Source organism: Zea mays, chromosome 5 (assembly GCF_902167145.1).
Source record: "Zea mays cultivar B73 chromosome 5, Zm-B73-REFERENCE-NAM-5.0, whole genome shotgun sequence".
NCBI classification, from domain to species: domain Eukaryota; kingdom Viridiplantae; phylum Streptophyta; class Magnoliopsida; order Poales; family Poaceae; genus Zea; species Zea mays.
In genome coordinates, this window is record NC_050100.1 from 12,278,071 (window position 1) to 12,295,942 (window position 17,872).

The 17,872-nt window shown below is 51.3% G+C and overlaps 1 protein-coding gene across 1 annotated transcript; it reads left to right on the forward strand.

Annotated features, from left to right (window-relative positions):
- The first annotated feature begins 1,074 nt into the window (after positions 1 to 1,074).
- On the forward strand, positions 1,075 to 14,019 carry LOC109939630 (outer envelope protein 64, chloroplastic). Its single transcript, XM_035958869.1, has 9 exons — positions 1,075 to 1,168; positions 1,352 to 1,474; positions 4,441 to 4,566; positions 4,693 to 4,875; positions 4,981 to 5,119; positions 11,753 to 11,912; positions 12,812 to 12,946; positions 13,395 to 13,593; positions 13,679 to 14,019. Exons 1-9 carry the CDS (start codon positions 1,075 to 1,077, stop codon positions 13,849 to 13,851), a joined length of 1,332 nt encoding a protein of 443 aa, XP_035814762.1. The 3' UTR covers positions 13,852 to 14,019.
- Positions 14,020 to 17,872: the final 3,853 nt, after the last annotated feature.

The window sequence follows — 17,872 nt, forward strand, 5'->3', positions numbered from 1 at the left end:
AAAAAAACAATAATGATTGACTTTTTAAAAAGGGAAATCTAAAATAATACTAAAATCTAGTCGTTTACAATGATTTTCCTGTTTTTTTTATTTTTTTTATCAAAATTTCAAAATTTTAAATGAAAATAAAAAAACACATACGGAAACTGGTCCCGGATCGAATCGGGAATGAGAAAAATTACCGGTTATCGTTAAATCCCAAGATTTTCAACTCTCAAATTTCCTGCCTAACTTTCCACATTTTGCCTAACTTTTATGCCTAAGGTTAGTTATTCGATTCGGACGACTAACCTTAGGCAAACTATGACACAGTTAGCCACGAACCAAACATGCTCTTAGGCCGACACTCTATCCACTTAGGGGTGGTAAAGTATCACGATCCAAATACCTTTTCAGAAATATAGGGTCTTAAATAAGTTTTAGTTAAAGAATGAATATAATAAGGTCTGGTCCTAATCTGATCTAATCCTTAAATCTTGTCATTCGACTCTCTCCGCATGTAATTCTCAGGCTACTTAGATTCTCTCCATAATCATATTGTTTTTATAACCAAATTCTCAGAAAAGCTCGTCAAAAAAAAATCAAAGACAGAACCGCTTCTCTTGTGGGCTGTTTGGATTATATTCAGGTCATGAACATGAGAACATCCATGTTCTTATTACTAAATGGAAGCACAATTTTAGTACCACCTAGTAGCCAAATCTTACGGGAGCGTAACTTAAAAACAACTGCTACAATACATAACTTCAGTATTACCTCGTCGCTACAACTCAAGCAACACTTACAAACGACGCGAGATTGAGAGGTAAACTCTGCAGGAGGTCCATAATGGGACGAGCGAACTATTTTTCTTTCTCGTCTGGAAGAATGTCCCTCACATTAGCCTTCTTGTATTTTTCACACTATCATAGCGAATAAAGCTTTACACTCACAATACGCATCACACATGTACTATAGTTTAATGCGTTGTTTGAGGCACATTTTTGAAACTAGCTTAACAAACCGAGTCAATGTCAAATGTTATTTAAAATAAACTTTTTTGATTTAAAGATATAAGAATTTAAACAGTTTTAAATGTGCGTCATCAAACTGCCACGTGACGTCTTCTCACGCCGCCTCGCCTTTCTCTTCCAGCTCTCGCCGTCTATCGTCGTCCTCTTCTGCGCCCGTACGCCCGCCTCGAAAGTCAAAACCCCAGGTGGCGTGCTAAAACCCTTGCCCGCGCGGAGTACACGAGCCCGAGCCTCAGCCCGCTCTCCTCGTCCATGGCGTCCTCAGGGTCCGCCGCTAACCTCTGGGTACTGCTTGGCCTCGGCATCGCGGGCATCCTCCTGGCGGCGCGGCGACTGAGGCGCCCTGCGCGCCCCGACCACGGCGCCTTCATCGCCCGCCTCGAGCTCCTCCCGCCGCCCCAGCCTCCGCCGCCGCAGGCGCCCCACCCGCTCACCGGACTCTGCTTCGCCATCGCTGACGCGTAAGCTTTAGCGACCCCCGACACTCGTGTTTGATTGATTCTATGCTTTAGCTTCGGATTTAGATCGGTGGAAGGCCTTTTAGAGTCATGCTTAGTAATTCGATCGATTGGATAATGCTAGCGTGTTATATATATATCACGTATGATGTTGTGAGTGGTTGAATTTTTGGCTGGTATCACTGAGCTAGGGCGATACAAATTCGTTTGACATGGTGCATTTGATGCTCATCATGCCTAAGTTTTGCATGCTTTTGCTCTTATCGATTGCATCATAACACGATTCTGTGTTTTCTTTAGCTTGCTCTACGTTGTAAAAGTGGATATGCTCTGTCAATTGACAGTAAATTTCCTCACACTAGACAAATTCGTGCATGGCTTGCCTGAGCCAAAAAGGATCAACAAAGGAGTATGAATGACAGAGCTTGTTTTGCCTTGCAAATGTGGATATGCTAGAGTAAATTGCCTCGCATCAGACAGCTTTATGCATGACTCTCCTGATAGCAAAACGAAGGCCGCAAAGGAACACGAATTGAACAGAGGAAATGCTCCTCATCGTGTGTCGACGCATTGGTTACTTCTTCTGCATATGCCCATTTCCCCAATTAATTTAAAGACATGGTTTCCACCACCAAACCTCCACCACTCTGTTTTTTCAAGGCTCCCCTGCTTGTCATCCCTCATCCCTCACCAATTCCCATTTGTTTCTATCCACTTATGTGCTCTCCTCACACCTTATCTCTCCAAGCACCAACCAAGTGCTGTTCATGGTTTTTAAAGTGGTATGGCGAGATAAGGCGTTGAACCGCCGCCTGGATGCCTAGGCGACGCCTTTTAAACAGTGGTGCTGTTCACACAAGATCCTAGATACCAGAGACCAGATCCTGCAGGAACCAAACGGTAGCATCCATGTCCCCTATCAATGCCACCGCCACTCTGACAAGGAGAAGTTGGTTGCCATGGTTGCTGGCCACGTCGTGCTCGGCTGCTTCTGCTCCCTTGCAGGTCAAGATGAAGGTGAAGGTAGAGGAGCAGGTGGCGTACCTGAGCATCCTTTGAGGCAATTTTCATCGTCAAGAACAACGCCAACACAAGCCTTGGTGCCATGCACGACAGCAGCAGCCTGGCCAACAGAACCTCTATAGAAGGCAGAGTCGTTAAGTTCCCCAAAGATGGTCTTAAAAAACTTATTCTCAAAAAGGTCTTCAGTATCTTCTCTGTTAACTTTTATTCAAGGATGACTCTTCAATAGTATTTATGTGCTCCCAATTGTTCCACAGTTTGACAGTCTCTTTAAAATCATGTAACTGGTTGAATTTTTGAAAGGATGGAATAAATTGTCTAAGAATTTCTGGTCATGAACCATCACTACAATGAGTAATGACACACAACTCTTCTGCATGTCCGAGAAAAAGAACCGTCACTATCCATGTGTGCATGCATCACAGCCATTTCCCTCTTGGCCCTTCATTACCAGGTATTATACTATTCACATTTTGAATACTTGATTTGCTGTATATGCAATGGGATGATGTCACTTCGTGGTTTATGCTCTGTCTTTCCTAATGGTAATTATTCAGTCAGATTGTGCAATATATGATATATAGAAGTAAAACAAATTATGAAGATCCTACCAGGGAACCAAAAACTGGTGTTAACCTGTCGATAAATACCATATTGGTTGGTAAATGGTAATGGGTGTTGACAGAGTCCCAGTCGACGATGACACACACACACAAGCACAGGTAAAGACACGAGAGGTATTTTGTGAAGCAGAGCGACTTGCTTGCCTCTGTTGTTTAGCTATTGCTATATAAAGAGAATATACACAGCTATACATCTCGAGGGAGACGGCGGCTTGCGAGAGCCGATCCGGGACAACCTGCAGAAGCTTTTTTACTACCTCGGCATCCGTGATGTTGTCGCCGAGGGTGCGGAGGTTGGCAGCGAGCGTCGAGATGCGGATGCCGAACTCGGAGACGGTCTCGCCTTCCTTGAAGGCGATTGTGCCGAACTCGCGGCGCAGTTGCTGCGCGCTGGCGTCGCGCGCGCGATCGTCACCGATCCGGAGCACCTTGACTGTGTCCCATGCCTCCTTGACGGTCTCCTTGCGGCCGAGTGTTGCCCACATCTCGGATGGTACCGAGCGCAGGAGGCCGGCCATGGCCTGACGGTCCTGTTGGTACTCGTCTTCATCGTCGTTGTCGTCAATCCCGTGCTCGACGACGTCCCAGACACGGAGTGTCTGATAGTTGACTTGCATTACGAGCGCCCACTCGGAGTAATTCGTTCGCGTGGGCATCGGCCACGCGACGTTCGCGGACGGGCGCTCGATGACACGCTCGACGACGCGTGAGCCGGAGCGGCGGCGGCTGTGTGAGCAGCCACGGCGTCGCGACGGCGATCGCGAGTGCTTGGCCTTCTGCTCCTTGTCGACGTCGTCCGTTGGCTTCACCTTGGATGGTGGTCGGGACGACATAGCGACGGCGGAGAACAGGCTCTGGTACCAAATGACAGAGTCCCAGTCGACGATGACACACACACACAAGCACAGGTAAAGACACGAGAGGTATTTTGTGAAGCAGAGCGACTTGCTTGCCTCTGTTGTTTAGCTATTGCTATATAAAGAGAATATACGCAGCTATACATGGTTACCCAATCCCGGCATAATCGTGCTTGATGATTGCCATCCCAATCACCTGGGGTATGCCGCAATCTGGGCAGACCTTCTTCTAATGGCGCTAGGGGCCCTCTGCCTTCTATAGTTAGCAGCTAGGATTTATTCAAACAGGTGTTTGCATACTAGTTTTGAATTTTTTTATATATTATCTCTTAAGTTTATGAAAAATGTACACATAATATACGGAGGGACAGTGTGTTAACTGGAAAAAATATATATTAATTACAGGAGACCAAGAATAATATTGTTATTTTCATTTGATTGATGCTAAGAAAATGTGGTTTGACAGGTATTGACTCGATTGGAGGTGTAAGGATACCATGTGCTTATTGTGGTGTCTTGGCATTCAGGCCTTCGCATGCTGTGGTTTCCAGCAGTGGTGTCATTCCTGTTGCGCCTAGCCTGGACACTACAGGTATTTGCTGGAAGTATTTCTACTTAGTGTGGAGTTTATGTCATGAGTGGTGTAACCTGTTTCATAACCGTGCTCTGAATTTAATTGAACTCGGCATGGCCCAATATTTTATTTCTTCTATTATAGGTTGGTTTGCAAGGGATCCAAGTGTGTTGCATCGTGTTGGGCATCTTCTTCTTAGGCTTCCTTATGCTGGTATTCGCCAACCTAGAATTATTTACATAGCAGATGATTGCTTTGAACTTTCGAAGATACCTGCTAGGAGACTTACTCAGGTGGTGAAAAAATCTGTGGAGAAGCTCTTTGGAAGTATGTGTTTACTCGTTCTGATTTCCTTCATTATTTCAAAACTTTCTGGATTCTTTTCTGGTAGTTAACTTTTAATTTTGAATGATTTCTTGTTTATTTGATTAGGACAAGTACGTCATGTGAATCTCGAAAATTATTTGAGTTCAAGAATATCTGGCCTGAGTAACTATTCAAATGGGCATAAGAATGGTGATTCAAAGTTCCCTCTGCTAGCACTTTGTAATGCCATGAGATCACTTCACAAGTATGTGTCTTCCTAACAGTCATACTGTTTCTGTTAAAGATATATAAAAAAACTCGACCTGTGGGGGTAAGATAACCCTCGGACATTGTATTAAGAAGACCTTCTCACACAGGTCGAAAACCCCCGAACCTCTGCCCCACCCGTACACAACGACACAGTGGCCTATGTGAGAATGACCGGTACCGGGCCTTAGACACGTGCTTTGGCGTTGGACAAACGAGGGGATTTTTTTAGCCACAGCCCGAAATTCGCTCCCACGGGAAGTCGAACCTAGGACCCGAGGAGTGCTACTCAGACCTCTTAACCAACTCAGCTAGAGGCCCTTTCGCTTGTTAAAGATATAAGGACCGTTGGTTGGATGTGAAATATTGTTTGTACTATTCAATCAATGATTTCCAGCACTCTAGTAACTTTAGTTGAAAGCTGCTCATAGGTTTTTGACACAGTTCCCAGGGCCTGTTTTGAACGATTGTTTTAGTATCCAAATAATTAAGTGTTGTAAGTAGAGGGACTCTAACTCTCATCAAGAGGATGACACTATGAGTTGGGGCAATTTTTCTGTTTATTTCCTCAAACACTACACAATGCCATACCCTTAGAGGGGTTGGGGACACATATTTATAGCCCTAGGGGCTGCACTACCACACCTTCTCACACACACTACACAACAGGATTGTCCTCTAGATGCTAAAGAGACTACAGAGGACAGTCAAAAGCGACTGTTGTCCTCTAGATGCTAAAGCGACTACAGAGGACAGTCAAAAAGTGACTGCTGTCCTCTAGATGCTAAAGAGACTACAGAGGACAGTCAAGCTGTCCTCTAGATGCTAAAGGACTACAGAGGACAGTCAAAAGCAGGCTGTCCTCTAGATGCTCAAGACTTATTCCATCATTCTCCCCCTAAGTCTTGGGCGTCGTCTTGTGAGAAAGTTGGGCCATCCCGGACCTGGAGCAAAGCTCAACAAACTTGATCTTCCCAAGGGGCTTGGTGAGCAGGTCTGCAAGCTGATCCTTGGTGTTGATGTAGCGCGCCTTGATGCTCCCTTCTGCCAGGCAGTCTCGGATGAAGTGGTATCTCAGCCGAATGTGCTTGCTCCGTTCATGGAACACGGGGTTCTTGGCCAATGCCAGAGCGGACTGACTGTCCACCCTGAGTTCCACCGCTCCAGTGTCTCTCCCGAGGAGATCATCGAGCAGTCGAGCCAGCCAGAGCGCCTGAGTCGAAGCAGTGGACGCCGCTATGTACTCGGCCTCGCAGCTGGACATGGCCACCACCTGCTGCTTGACCGACTGCCAGCTAATGAGGCACTTGCCGAGGAAGAAGAGGATCCCGCTTGTGCTCTTGCTAGTGTCGATGTCGCCGGCGTGGTCGCTGTTGCTGTACCCGACAAGATGTGCCTCCCCAGGGCACCTCAGGTAGTAGAGACCGTGGTCGAGAGTCCCCGCAACATAGCGGATGATCCTCTTCACAGCCTGCTCATGCTCCGTCGTCGGTCGCTGCAAGAACCGACTAACATAGCCGACGGAGTATGCCAAGTCAGGCCGTGTGTGGACGAGGTAGCGAAGGCTCCCCACAAGACGCTGGTACTGAGTAGCATCCACCTCCTCCGTCGTGCTGTCGCGACTCAGCTTCAGCCTCTCCTCCATCGGAGTGAGAGCTGGGTTGCAGTCGGTGAGCCCAGCCAGCTCAACAATATGCCTGGCATAGGCGGTCTGGCGAAGTGTGATCCCGGAGTCTCCCTGGTGCACCTCAATCCCCAGGTAGAAGGAGAGATGCCCCAGGTCACTCATTTGGAAGGTGGCCTTCATCTCTTCCTTGAACGCTGCCACCTCTGCATCCTTGGCGCCGGTGATCACCAAGTCGTCGACGTAAACACCCACCAGCAGGGCATTTTCTCCATTGCCCCGCCGATAGATGGCTGCCTCGTGCGGGCTTGGCATGAAGCCCATCCTCTTGAGCGTGGAATCCAGCTTGGCATTCCACGCCCTTGGTGCCTGTCGTAAGCCGTAGAGGGCCTTGCGCAGGTGCAACACCTTGCCCTCCTTGCCAGGGATCGCAAAGCCTGACGACTGGTGTACATAGACCTCCTCCTTTAAGTCGCCGTTAAGAAACGCCGACTTGACATCCATGTGATGAACATGCCAGCCCTCCAGGGCTGCCAGCGCGAGGAGGAGTCGCACGGATTCCATCCGTGCTACAGGGGCGAAGGCATCGTCGAAGTCGATCCCCTCCTGCAGCAAGAAACCGCGTGCCACCAAGCGAGCCTTATGCTTGACAATGGCGCCGACTTCATCCCTCTTTAGTTTGAACACCCACTTAAGGGTGATCGCGCGATGACCATGAGGAAGATCAGCGAGCTCCCAAGTGCGGTTCGTCTCAACCGCGTCCATCTCCGACTGCATCGCGGCACGCCAAGCCGCATGTTTCTCGGCCTCCGCGAAAGACCGAGGCTCACCATCGTCGCATGCAAGATGCAACTCTCCTGCCAGAATGCGAGACGCAGGGCCCGACACCGACGGGTTGATGAGAAGGCCCTCCACCCTTCGATACCGCAACGGCTCGCCGTCGTAGCACGCGTCGACGCGCTCCTCGTCGCGGGAGAGCGGGGTCACGAGCTCCACTGGGTCGTGCTCGACACGAGCTGGTGTCGGAGAGGACGTTCCCGGAGAGGGTACCGTCGGTGCTGGAGTACGTGGTGGCGAAGAGCTCGCTGTAGCCGGAGTCGTGGCTGGAGTGCGTGGTGATGAAGAGCTCGTTGTAGCCGGAGCTGGAGAGCGTGGCGCTGGAGTAGGTGGAGACTTTGGGGCTGGGGTAGACCTGCTCGGAGAAGAATTGCCTACTCCCCCAGCTCCCTCAAAGTGGACGTACTTGATGGTGAAGTCGTCGTACGTCGGAGTCGTGTCGTCGTCCACCGCCTTGTCCCACGCCCATCCTCGCCCTTCGTCGAACACGACGTCGCGCGCCGTGCGCACACGCTGTGTTCCTGGGTCAAGGATGCGGTAGGCCTTCGAACCCTCCGCGTAGCCAATGAACACCCCCGGGGTGCTCCTGTCGTCGAGCTTGCCGATGTGGCCAAGCTCCTTGGTGAACGCGAGGCAACCGAAGACCCGTAGGTGAGAGACCGCCGGCTTGCGCCCATGCCAAGCCTCGTACGGTGTCATCCCGTTGAGTGCCTTGGTGGGCGAGCGATTGAGGATGTAGACCGCTGTCACCATCGCCTCTCCCCAGAAGACAGCTGACATTCCTCTCTGCTTGAGGAGAGCCCGAGCCATCCCCACAACCGTCTGGTTGCGCCGCTCGACGACGCCGTTCTGCTGCGGGCTGTACGGCGCGGAGTAGTGGCGCTGAACGCCCTCATCCGCGCAGTTCGACGCGAACTCAGCCGCCGTGAATTCGCCGCCGTTGTCGGTGTGCAGCACGCGCAGCTTGCGGCCGGACTCCGCCTCCGCAGCGACCTGCACACGCCTGATGGCGTTTGCAGCCTCTCCCTTGCTGTCGAGGATCATCACCCACATGTAGCGGGAGAGATCGTCGACGAGCAGCAAGAAGTAGCGTCGTCCTCCTGGTGTGGCTGGTGTCACCGGGCCACACAAGTCCCCATGCACGAGCTCGAGCCTCTCCTTGGCTCGAAAGCTCGACTGCTGGGGAAAGGGGAGCCGTCTCTGCTTTGTCAACACGCAGACATCGCAGAATTGCTCCACATGGTCAAGGCACGGCAGGCCTCGTACCATCTCCTTGGCACTGAGTCGCTTTAGGGCCTCGAAGTTAAGGTGCCCGAAGCGCTCGTGCCACTACCATGCCCCGTCGTTTCGACGAGCAGCAAGGCAGCAAGGTTGTGCCACCTTCACATTGAGGATGTAAAGCCGATTTGCACTCCTGCGTACCTTGGCAAGAAGGCGACGAGAGGGATCCCAGATCCTCATGACACCGTGCTCGACCTCCACGCGCGAAACGTTCTCATCCAGTTGTCCCAAGCTGATGATAGAGTTCCTCAACGCGGGGATGTAGTAGACTCCGATGAGCAGCCTGTGCTCACCAGACGCAGCGGTGAAGACGACTGAGCCGGCACCCTTGATCTCTACGCCGGAGGCGTCCCCAAACTTGACGGAGCCTCGGACGCTAGAGTCAAGCTCGGTGAAGAACTCCCGTCGGCCGGTCATGTGATGAGTGGCGCCGGTGTCGAGGCACCATCCTTCGATCATGTCCTTGTTGGAGCTGTCTCCGAGGAAAGCGCGTGCTTTCGACTCATCAAGGTGGAGGAGTGTCGCTGCGGTCGGTGCCGCTGAAGATGGCTCGATGCTTGCATGTGCTAGGAGCAGAGCCTCCTCCTCCGCCTCCGCCTGTGCGACGTTGGCCTGGCCACGTCGTGGCTGTCGACAATCCCTGGCCCAGTGGCCAAGCTTGCCGCAGTTGTGACAGCCGTCGTCTCGTGCCAGCTTCTTGTTGCCGACGGCGTCGCCTTGGGCACCTCCACGGGCACCACCCTCAGCATGTCCTCGCGCCCCGGCCTGGGCGCCTCCACGCGCCTTGCGCGGCTTGCCGCGCTTGCGGCCTCGTGTCGAGGAGGACTCCCCCTTCTTCTGGTCACCCTGGCAGGCCTCCCACTGCTCCCGAGTGAGATGTAGCTTCCCGCCAATAGTGATAGGGCCAGAGGGAGCCTGTGGTTCGTCGCCGTCGACCACCTTGAGACGACCTATCGCCTCTTCGATCGTCATCGTGGAGAGGTCTAGCAGAGACTCGATCGAGCGAGCGATCTGCTTGTACTTCTCGGGGATGCAACGGAAAAGCTTCTCAACAGCTCTCTCCTCGGCGTAGGTGTCGTCGCCGAACTGCACCATCTTCTGCAACAGAGTGTTGAGGCGGAGAGCAAAGTCATCAACATCCTCACCTGGCTTGAAGGCCAGGTTCTCCCACTCCTTGCGAAGTGCCTGCAGTGTGGTCTTGCGGGCACGGTCGCTACCGATGCGGGTCGCAGCAATGGCGTCCCAGGCCTCCTTGACAGTCCGCTTCTGGGAAAGCGAAAACTGCATATCGGACGGGACTGCAGCAATGAGGGCATCCAGCGCCCGCCGATCCTCGTGGTAGTCGACGTCCCCGTACCGAACTGCTTCCCACATTTGGCGAACCTGGAGCCGTACCCTCATCACCGCGGCCCACTCGACGTAGTTGGTCTTGGTGAGGGTAGGCCACCCACCGCCGGGACCGATGTCCCTGACAATGGCCTGGGCCATGCGGCGACCATGGTACCGATCCGGGGAGGGAGAGTCGCTCCGCCTGTAGAGGCCGCGATCTCCGTCGACCCGGTCGCCGCCGCCGGGAGCACCGCCGGCGCGTCTACGCCCGTCTGGGCTGCCGCCGCGTGCGCCCTCGCCCGGAGCGCCGTTAGCGCATCAGCGCCTATCTGGGCTGCCGCCACGCGCACCCCCATGGGGGTGCACGGCTGCCCACTGTGCCGCCTGCTCTCGCGCTGCTTCCCTCGCCAGCCTGAGCTCTTCGTCGGTGTTGTCGTCGACAGAAGCAGAGCTGCCAGCTCTACTGCCGCGCAGAACCTCGAGCTCTGCTGCCGCCGCACGTGCAGCATCCGCCGCCTCCGCTGCTTCTACTTCCGCTCTCGCTGCTGCCAGTTCCGCTGCCGCTAGCCGTGCTGCCCGCTCTCGTTCTTGTGCCGCGGCGACCTCGGCTTCCTGCTGGCGCTGCGCACTCGAAGTGACCGAGCGTAGGGACATGGTGGGCTAGTGAGGGGTCGCTGCGTGTGGAAGAGGCTGTCTCAGACGAAAGGTTGCTCGCCTGAGCAGGAGAGGAAGGAACAGTTGGAGCTCTTGCTGCCGACTGAGTGTGGGGAGAGGCGCGGGAAGGAGATGCGCACGAGATGTTTAGGCTGCAGGATAGTTTGGCTCCGATACCAATTGTAAGTAGAGGGACTCTAACTCTCATCAAGAGGATGACACTATGAGTTGGGGCAATTTTTCTGTTTATTTCCTCAAACACTACACAATGTCATACCCTTAGAGGGGTTGGGGACACATATTTATAGCCCTAGGGGCTGCACTACCACACCTTCTCACACACACTACACAACAGGATTGTCCTCTAGATGCTAAAGTGACTACAGAGGACAGTCAAAAGCGACTGTTGTCCTCTAGATGCTAAAGCGACTACAGAGGACAGTCAAAAAGTGACTGCTGTCCTCTAGATGCTAAAGAGACTACAGAGGACAGTCAAGCTGTCCTCTAGATGCTAAAGGACTACAGAGGACAGTCAAAAGCAGGCTGTCCTCTAGATGCTCAAGACTTATTCCATCAAGTGTTAGTTGAAATGTTAATTAAAATAGAAAAGGTCATAGAGCATTCCCCTTCTTCCGAAGGGGCTGTAGGTTAAGACTTTTTACCTGCAGATTGCAGTTGCAAATTCGGTGGTGTATGATTGCAAATGCTTTAGGTCTCCAACATGATAACAAATTTTGTCCATGCACCCACAACATCTATTGTTAATTTGTTATGCACTATCTATTATTACTTGTTTGTGATTTAACTTGCCAGTTTAGTGTTGTAAAGGTTAGCCCTTTGTATTTGTCATCCTTTAGCAATTTGGCATCATTTGGTGTAATAATATTAATTCAAAATGGGATCCAGGCGGGAATTCAAAGATCAGCATATGGAGTGGATAAACTCAGTTAAGCCTGCTGTGGATGCTCGCATAGTCAGTGATTTGTCTGAGGATGGTGATTCAGATATTGATGACTGCCAAGATGTGAGGAAAGAAGCACGCTCTGCGCTAAGTGAACTTCTTAAGGTACTGGGACATTGATTGTAAAATGAACTATTGTTTATCAGAAACGCTGTCAGAGTGTTTGGTTTGCCATTTTCTACCGCAGTCAGATCATGAAGGGGAAGTGATACCGTTACTTTTGTTTGGTTGCATGTAGTTGGTAATGTGTTACCATGTAATTGATTACCGGACTGTTCATTTTTTATTCCCCTGTTTGCAGACTGTTATCAGATTATGATGCTTGTGCTTGAGCAGTTCTGCTGCCCCACTTTCCCCTGCAAGTTGTCAGCCAAGCACGCTCTCCTCGTCGTCTCCGACTTCTTTTTCCAAAATGGCATGGCATACCATTACCTCACCGAACCAAACAATGGCTGCAATCACCCATTATGGTTCCTATCACCCTGTAATGCCATTTTTGCATCAGTATTATCGTTCGTCGAACCAAACATGTTATATGTGTCACCAAATTCTACTTTTTTTTTGTTTTGTTTTGAGAACAGTTCTGTTTTGTTATCATCCATTCACAGTTGAATTTGATGCATTCCATGGTTTTTTCTTACTAATAAGGATTAAGGACGTACAATTAACCACTTGAACGAACATTGTAGAAAGTACTTTTGGTGTAATTTTCTTAGTGTGATGTTTCAGGTAAGTGTAATACTGTAATGTCTTCCATTGTGTGCAACAACTGAGTTTACATTTTGTGGAAAAAGAATCCTTTGTAGTTTTTCCCTGCTTGATTTTTGTAATGGATTGTTTTTTCTTTCTTATGAACTTCTGTCAATACTGTCTGCGTTTTATGATCCACTGTTTTTCTGTATATATAAAAAAGTGGTACCACTGAACTTGCTGTTGTCATCTTGGTTAGTTTTTAATAGTGTAGTACTAATGCCTTATTTTTCTGATAATACGCTAATCCACAGGATGATGGGATTCTGGTGATTCCAACTGCTTTGGGGTGCCCCCCAAAGCTTAACGCTAAGCAACTCTCATCTGAAATCTACAATTCTCAGACACTACGTCTTTTATCTTTAGCTAGCATGTCAGGATGTTGCCAGGTACAGTATTTCGGTAGACCATCTTTCACTGATAATTTGGGTTTACTAGCACATAAACTATATGGGCCTGTTTTTTTCCTTCTCTTCCAATGATCTGCTGAACGTCTTTTTCTTTATGAGGTTGCAAGCTTGGAATCATTCGTCTCCAATTGGCATTTTGAACAGGACACTGAACATTAGTCCTAAATTCTAACAAGTAATAAATATAGCAACTACTATCATGGACATAAACTCACGAAATGCATGTCCTATGACAAGCATAATAGCTTGTAGAATGTCTGAAGTTTGTAGTTAAGCACTGTTGATCCAGCATATATGGATCTGGTGGATAGAGATGATGAGTTTCACTGTCGTTCCTAGCTTCAGGTGTATAGCGTGTGTGCTTAAAATTTTCAGTAAGCACTCTTTAGATCTGTACTAATGCTCAGCTGTTTGATGACCATTTCAGGTTTCTATTCCTTTGGGTACACATGATAAGTGTCCCATTTCAGTTTCATTTATTGCTAGGCATGGTGGTGATCGTTTTTTGTTGGATACTCAAACCATGTATACAACCATCCAAGAGCAAGGGGAGATACTAGCGAAATCTAGTGTTTCAAGTAAACAAGCAATGAATGAAGAAGCAGCTGAAGCTGCTAAAGACAAAAGTTAGTTTTCCTTATGCCACATTCTTGTAGGATGTAATTTTTCTAACTCCTATGCAAATACTCTAACAGCGCTTTGGCTTAACAGCAATAAAACAATGTTCACTTAGAAGAACCTTGTGGCATCAACAAAAGATAATTTTTCTTATTGCTCATCCGATGTATCAAAGCACAACCTGTCCTCCTGTGCCAACGCTCTTTGGCATACTTATTTCTCATATACCCTGTAACTATGGTCAATCAAATATTGCCATTTCGTAACACCATGTTGCAATATGAACCAAATCTTTGGGGATGTGAATATGTCATCGACTCATCATAGACTTAAAGCAAATAATGTCTTCCAAAGTGGTTTACGGGTGTCCGCGATCCCCACCATGTATAAAATGGTTTCTCAAATTATTTATTCAAACGCTTTGCCAATAAAAACTCTTTTTTTTGTGCCATGTGCCATTGCTTACCTGTACCCATCTCTCTTTGCCGTTCTGAGCTGCAGCCTTTTGTTTTGGGGGGCTCCCCCAGAAAACGGCTGCCACCGGTGAGGTCGCTCGTGGAGGCTGTTAGGCCGCTATGTGCTGACGCGCAATTGCTTCGCCTGCTGAACCTTTCAGCCCTTTCAGTGTCGGTTGTTTGCTTGTTGCTGTCAGTGTCGCTGAAATTTCCTGTATTATATAGTAGCGGCTGTCTGCGTCGAATGATGCGTGCCTAATCGTATGTTGTTCGTGGATTGCTTAGCAAGAGATACCGCGTCCAGTGCGTGGCCGTGCAAGTGGATCTGAGGGTTGGGGCTAATTCCTGTTCCAACGGATGGATGATCCGGTGATTGCTACTGTTAGGCAGATGCTGTTGGGTTGGTTTTGGGCCATGTGTCCGGTTCGGTGGATGTTTCTGTATGGGAAGGTTCAGCCTAGCTCGTTGCCCTGATTGTACAGTACTCAGCAGCTAGTGCTAGTGAGCTACGAACATTGGACGTTGCATGTTGTGCGAGCCCAGTACGGGGATGTGCAGCGTGCAGAGATTCCTATTCTCCGTGCTGGTTCCAAGCGCGATGCCGTGTGGTGGTCGGGTGAGGCTTACTAACAACGGCGCCCTGCGAGAAGAAGGCTCCAGATTCACCACGGTGAACGGAGCAGCAGCCGTGAGAAACACTGATTTCTCCAGTTGTTACGCCTATCCAGAGAGCCAGCCAGGGGCACTCATTGGCGGCAGCGCGAACAGCCGGTGGTTTGACCGGTACGGAGCGGGCGGGGCGAGCGACACAGGCGAGGCTAACACGGCAGTGCCCGGTGCTGCTCCTTGACGACGACGTGAACGGGGACTACCCAACCGGCGCCGAATTCGTTTCTCTATCATTGGAACTCGGAAGTGAAAAGGCGAGATCCTCAGCACGGCTGAGGAGCGCTCCTTTGACTTGGTTAGCTTCCACCACCACTGCGCCCTGGCCATGTCCAACGGAGGAGGGCGGCGCCGTACGTGCGTGCGTGGTCGTAAACTAGTAACCGTGATCAGGATTCAGGACACTTTTTCTCTCTCTCGAAGCTGGAGCAAAGAAAACATCCCCCCTGGCACGAGCACGAGCGGGGCAGGATTACAGGATAGCAAGGTTCCGCATGAGCTGAGCACACTGGCTGTTAATTGGCAAAGCTGCGAGTACTTTTCATACAGTGGACCGGGATAAGTATATTTTCCTTTGTTTACCTCAAAAGTCAAAAGATCGGTAAAAGTATGTTTTTTTCTTTACAGAGAAGAAGAAATGTATTGTGTGAACTCTGCGCAAGATGTACGCTGAAGGGTTTTCTTAAGCGGCTTGCCAGGGGCCATATACTACAGTCTACAGGGGCCTTATCATCACTGCCGCGCCGTGGAACTATTGTTTCTGGCACGACGAGTACCATATGGAGTTTCTCTGTGCGATCATGTACAACCATATCCTGAGTGTCCACAGAAAGGCTGAGCATTGAGCACCAGGTACTGTACACGGTACACCACCGAAACTGAAAGCCGTGAAAGTGAACAGACAGACAAGACGACATCACGCGGAACGCACTGGGCCGGACGTACGTACGGGGGAGCCTAGCTACTAGCCTGTAGCCTCGCCTCGCCTCGCCTCAAGAATACGGTCTCTCGGTCTCAGGCGTGCGGTACGATGCACCATGGATGTGTTTGGTTGCCTGCATCTGCGTGTACTTGCATCGCGGGATGCGGGTAGCTGCTGTTTGGTTGCTGTGAGCCAGATTATGCGCGTGCGAGCTCTGTGTTTGGTTGCCTGCATGTAGATTTGGATTCAGACTCGCACGATCCTTAAAGCACCTTGGGCCAGGCTCACCAGATACGAGCAGATTGGTCGCATCTCCAGAGCCAGGCTCCAGTGATCCTGGCTCACACAGCCAGGTTGGCGAGAGAAACCAACCAAACAGACCCCATGTGATGCTATGGGGTCCGGACTGGATCGCCGTTGCATTGCATTATTATTACCCACCTCCATCTCGATCGTGCATGATGGATGATGGGTCGTCTACCGCCTGCCTGCCTGCCTGCCGAGAACACTTGCATGGTCGACGTACGAAGCCTGTCTTGTCTGTCTGCGTCGTTGCTGCATTGCATTGCACATTGCATTGCATGCCCCTCTCCTTTATTTCCTAGTTTACCCGCGCGTGGTCGATCTCGATCGAGCCATATGGCAGGGAGGGGGCACACGGATCGACCGACCGACCGATCTCGATCGAGGACGACGAGGGCCATCTCGGCGACAGGCTTCGATCGGGTTCCATGCATGCTGCTGCCGGGCGCCGGCTCTCTCCGCTGCCCAGATCTAAAACAAACAGACCTATCATCATCATGTGGCGGCCGGGCTACTAGCTGCATGCAGTGGCGATCGAGCGGCGTTCGCTTTTCTCCAGAGCAAGCGGAGGTGCGTTTGGTTGCCTGCATCTGTGAGCGTGCTTGCATCACGGAATGCGGGTTGATGCTGTTTGGTTGCTGTGAGCCAGGCTATGTATATACGAGCTTTGTGTTTGGTTAGCTGCATGTAGATTTGAATCTAGCTTCGCACGATCCTCAAAACACCCTGGACCAAGCTCACCAGATACGAGCAGATTGGTCGCATCTTGTAACATCCCAAAATCCCAACCCAGGTTTGAAACTCTAACCCCCCTAATTCCCCCCTGGTTTTATTCTTCTCCCTAACCCTACCCCTAGGTCACCCAATCATTTGCATATACTTAAAATGATTTGAAGCACCTCACATAGACCATATTTATCACCAAGTTCATCTAGAGAATTTTTTTGTTAAGAGAAAAAGAAACAAAATGACACAAAAGTAGAAAAGAAAAAGGAGAGAAATAGAAATCAGAAAAAGAAAAACCTTTCCCTCCATCGGCTGGGCCGACTTCCAGCCCATCTCGCGCGCGCCCACCTCCCTCCCCTCTCCTTCCGGCCCAGGCGGCCCAAGCCGCGCGCCACTCCCGCCCGCTGACAGCCCGACCCCGCCCGTCAGTGCCCCGCCCCTCTCTCTCTCTCTCGCGCGGACCTCTCTCACTGGCAGCCGACCCCACTCGTCAGCTCCATCTCTCTCGCCCATGCCTCACCGGCGCGCTCGCCGCCGAGCGCTGCACGCCCCGTCGCCTCGCCATTAAGGCTCGCCCCGACTTCCGCGACCGACCCGCCACTGTGCCCGAGCCGTCCCCTCATCCTCAGCCTGCCCGAGCCGTCTCGTCGCCGTTTGCTCCATGCCCGCCATCATGGAAGCTCGTCGGAGCTCGCCGTCCCCACCATCCCTCTCCCCCTCCCGGGCGCCTATAAAAGGGACAGCCAAGCTCGAGCCCTCCACACCAGCCCCGACCATCTCCTCCACCCCTCCCCAAGCTCAATCGAGCTAGCAGCGCCGCCGTGCTTCCCTCCACCGCTCCGGTAAGCTCCCCTCTCCCTCCCTGGCGACCTTCAGTTCAATTAAATAGTGCCAAGAGTTCCGCCACACTCCCACGTTCACGACAAGCCACCTCCCCCACTCTAATTCGGCCGGAAAACTCACCGGCGGCTTCGCCGCCGCGGACCGGCCGCCCTAGGCCCCCGCAGGAGAAATTCGCCCCGCCCCTGTGATCCTCATCTACCACCCATGCTCCGCCACCGCCTCCCCGTCGCAAAACCGGACCGACGGCGGAGAACCGCCGCGGATCCCCACCGCCGGTCGAACCCCGGTCGAGCCCCTCTCCCCCTCCGTTATCGCCAACGCCGTCAGCCCCCTCCCCTCTCCCTGGCTGGTGGGCCCGCGCCTCCGCGCCGT